The 3,922-nt window shown below is 36.3% G+C and overlaps 1 protein-coding gene across 1 annotated transcript; it reads left to right on the top strand.

The window, feature by feature from the left end:
• The first annotated feature begins 769 nt into the window (after positions 1 to 769).
• Positions 770 to 2,557, top strand: LOC107680851 (fibroblast growth factor 21-like). The gene is made up of 4 exons (XM_016476904.1): positions 770 to 896; positions 1,207 to 1,284; positions 1,517 to 1,620; positions 2,203 to 2,557. The coding sequence occupies exons 1-4, from the start codon at positions 770 to 772 to the stop codon at positions 2,515 to 2,517; spliced, it is 624 nt and encodes a 207-aa protein (XP_016332390.1). The 3' UTR covers positions 2,518 to 2,557.
• Positions 2,558 to 3,922: the final 1,365 nt, after the last annotated feature.

Genomic DNA, 3,922 nt, shown 5'->3' with positions numbered 1-3,922 from the left:
CTAACAAAGACTGAGAGACCGGGTTAGCATGTTTGTGCTAACTTTTGTTAAGATAAGACATGCACACTTTTTCATTGAAAAAGTTTAGATCCTAACTTCATGCCACACTGCCCTCTCTAGCTGACGGGACGGTAGTGTCCTCACATCTTGTCGTCTCCTAGGTGAGAATGCACAGATGAGCACGAAACCCTCTTTGAGTGCTTTTTTATGGCCTCTTATCTGTTCTGTTTAAACTGCCACCTCCACTCCCATTAACTCTCAATACTGGGAAATAAATTAAACACTTTATATTAAATAAACACTGATTATTAATCTGCAATACGCAAACTAATATACTGTATGTTCTCCTCTCGATCCAGAAGTCAGGGGTTCCCTGTCCTCTGAGATCAATGGCATGACTGGCATAGCCATGTGAGATTTACCATCAGTTTATCCTCCTTCATTTCCTGAAAACAAGTTTGTTATCATTTTTCCTTTTCGTACTGGAGTGACTCATGGTCACTCTCTCATGCGTACCATATAAATAAGGGACATGTCTTCTGTGTAGACCATCTTATCATCTGGAGGTCTTGGAGATATCGCTACTCAGTTTTTTTTTTGTTTTTTTTTGTTTTTGCACAAATTGGAGTTATCCTCTTAGTTTTTATATATCATTTGCATTTTAAGTCCGTTTTAAGGTTTATTATTAGAGTATTTTATTTTTGAGGATATTTTTACTTTTGGATACCATCCGTTTGTACTGATGCCCACCTGGCTGGTTCGGTCAATCATGCTTTTTACCTGTTTTTTCTTTTTTTTTGCTCTGTTTCCTCCTCTTCATTGGTGTATGTATGTTCCTGTACAGAACGTGCTTCTGCTGTTCAGCACACAAGTCAGGGAACGCTTGCTCTACACAGGTAATCTTAACCTTTAACCTATTTCAATAGTTGCTGCTTTTTTTGAGCTGCAGTGTTTAGATGTTAGAATCCGCTTATGGGTAACTGTGACATGTGGTACTTTCTTCCATCAACATGGCGATCTGGAATCAGTCAATCCTTTTTAGTTGGCCTGGTGATGTTACAATGAAACTTTATGCCTTTTATTTCAGGTCATTTATTTGGCACTGCAAGTGTACTGTGTTTTTTATTCCTAAAGAGCAAAGACTGGCTTGAGGTAATGGCAATAAGTGTGTTCATGTGTCTGTGTGTGTGTTTTTGTCCATTTTAGAGAACAGAAAGCATGGGCTGTTCCTTGAAATGAAACCTGATGGCTCCGTCACAGGGTCTCCAGTAAAGAAGCGCAACTGTAAGCAACTGCTGAAAACATGAGTTAAAGAACACAGTTTACTGTTAGAGTACTATTGTAATCATGTAACCATCATTATAGCCTTACTTCTCAAAATATCTTATCAGAAAAGATAATGATTCATAATAACTGTGAAAGCAAGGGTTATGGAAATAATAACAATAATTGTTGTCATTTTGGTGTGAATTATCACGGTGCTGACGGAAGTGTGGTGTTGTTTGCTGCTCTGCAGGTGTGCTGAACCTGCGTTCAGTGAAAGCGGGTGAGACGGTCATCCAGAGTGAAGCTACATCTCTCTTCCTCTGCGTGGATGATGAAGACAACTTGAAAGGACAGGTCTGAACATACTAACGTTTACAAATTTGAAATATCCAATAGATTATGTTCATTTAAGAATAAATAAAAAATTTAATAAAACTGAAAAAAAAAGACAGGTAAAAAGACACCATTCTAGTGTAGCAGAGAGAGAACAGAGTATACATAAAATTGATTTTTCCATTTAAAAGCAAATTGTACAAGCAAAATATAAAATTTTATAATATGTAATTTTATTAAAAAATAATTAAGCTAATTATTCATACCTTAAATATTTAAGGTAATCGTTTTTTAAAGAAATGAATACTTTTATTTAGCAGTGAGGCATTAAATTGATCAAAAGTGACATTTATGATGTTACAAAAATATATTTCAAATAAATGTTTTTTTTTTATTATTCATCAAAGAATCCTGAAAAAAATGTATCATGGTTTTTACAAAAAATTATGCTGTTTTCAAAATTGATAATAATAATCAGATACTGAAAATTCAGCTTTCCCATCACAGAAACAAATGACATTTTTAAATTATATATCAAATATTGATATAACATATTGATCAAATAAATGCAACCTTGGTACTGAGTTTTGTTTTCTTTTTCAGCTGCATTACTCTGAAGGAGACTGCACCTTTCAGGAATTGCTACTGGAGGATGGATATTCTTCTTTCCTTTCTCCACACTCTAAGCTTCCTGTGTCGCTCCTCTCAAAGCAGTCTGGGCAGAAACGCAGTGCCCCATGTTCTCGGTTCCTCCCCGTTATGAATACTCAGTTGGCGGGGAAAGAAGAGGACATCCAGATACAGGATGTGAAACATTATATTAAGGACATAAACCTGGACTCTGACGACCCACTAGGAATAGGACATCAGTCACACATACAGACTGTCTTCAGTCCCAGTCTGCATACTAAGAAATGAGGATGGAGAACATCGGTTATGGAGGCATGCTTTACATTATCACTGGACTGCAAGATTTAAAATGTTTTGTTACTGTATTTTTTTGCCCGAAACTGTATTTATTTGAACTTATTTATTTATTTGTTATGGTCCAAAATTATTTAAATTAATTTAAGTAACTTAAATATTGTTATATGAAACATCATACAATTATTAATTTAAATATTACTCTTTAAATGACATGAGATATCAGCTGGAGAAGATTCCACTTTCAGTTTGTTTGTTCGTTTTGTAGACCACTGCATCATTTCAGTATGATTTTTGTGTGATTAAAAATTTTAATAAATAGTACACAAACATGGCTCAGCGTTATACAATTCATAGAGCATACACACATTATGTATTACTGTACATATTTTCCTAAAAAGCTTTTGAATACACACACACACACAAACACACATCATTCATTCACAGCATTTCAACAATGTCAGAACAGCAGTAACACAAAACTGTTCCAGATGAATGATGCTTAAGACTTTATCCATTCATTGCACACAAATCCCTGGCACATTCATGGCTGCAACCCGGGTGACAAAATACATGACATTTAAATGACACCGCATGGCTCTTCTTCCTACGAATAAGTCCGATATATATGTCGACAATTCCAGTAAGCAAAGGTGCGAATGCTTTTATTGCACAACACAGCTCAGCTTATCCTCAGCTATTTTTCCAAACGCATTGAGATGGCGCTCTCTGAATAGATAAAAAATAGTTTCACAAATAAATACATTCAATGATTTAAAGTCGTCATGAAACGGAAGTTGCAATTGTCTTTTCTTCTCTACTGTGATGTATATCCGAGTGAAACGGCATCTGAAATGAGAGGGTGGGACTTGATTTCGTCCTTCGGGAATTGATTGGATCGTTGGAAGCTGGGGCGTTGCTAACAAAATGGAGGCAGATCTGAATGCCAGTTTGCAGTTAGTGTTGTAACAGCGTGCGCGCGCGAGAGAGACTGCCTGAATGACTGAATGTGTCCTCCATCAGGTTAAGTCATACTCATAAAAAAAAAAAGAAATAGTTTGCGATGTCCTAAGAGTAATGTTGTGGTAATATCCTAATATCCTTTCATAGTGTACTCCCCCATGGCTTGCATCAGCACTGGTCAATGCATTGATTTCTATAAAGTGAAGCATCAGCTTCAGTTTTTCCCCCTGTGATTTATCCCAGCGTTTACCCCTCACGTCACTAGCTCCACCCTTGCGCCATAGCTCCTGACCGGAAGCGAAGATGAGTCGTTTTGAGGGGGAGGGGAGGTTAACGTTTTTTGATTAAAGATTACGAGGGCACATGAATTTAAAAAAAATAATGAAGTGCATGGATAAATTATTTATAATAAACACTACAGTATTCCATTAAAAAA

Source organism: Sinocyclocheilus anshuiensis, unplaced genomic scaffold (assembly GCF_001515605.1).
Source record: "Sinocyclocheilus anshuiensis isolate Anshui unplaced genomic scaffold, SAMN03320099.WGS_v1.1 scaffold1230, whole genome shotgun sequence".
NCBI classification, from domain to species: domain Eukaryota; kingdom Metazoa; phylum Chordata; class Actinopteri; order Cypriniformes; family Cyprinidae; genus Sinocyclocheilus; species Sinocyclocheilus anshuiensis.
This window is presented reverse-complemented; position numbering and strand designations above follow the sequence as displayed.

Excerpts from the sequence above, each read along its gene's own strand:
- LOC107680851 (XM_016476904.1), top strand. The coding sequence starts at position 770 with ATGCTTTTTACCTGTTTTTTCTTTTTTTTTGCTCTGTTTCCTCCTCTT. Across the intron at positions 1,285-1,516 it reads TCCAGTAAAGAAGCGCAACT|GTGTGCTGAACCTGCGTTCA; the intron begins GTAAGCAACTGC and ends GCTGCTCTGCAG. Across the intron at positions 1,621-2,202 it reads AAGACAACTTGAAAGGACAG|CTGCATTACTCTGAAGGAGA; the intron begins GTCTGAACATAC and ends TTTCTTTTTCAG.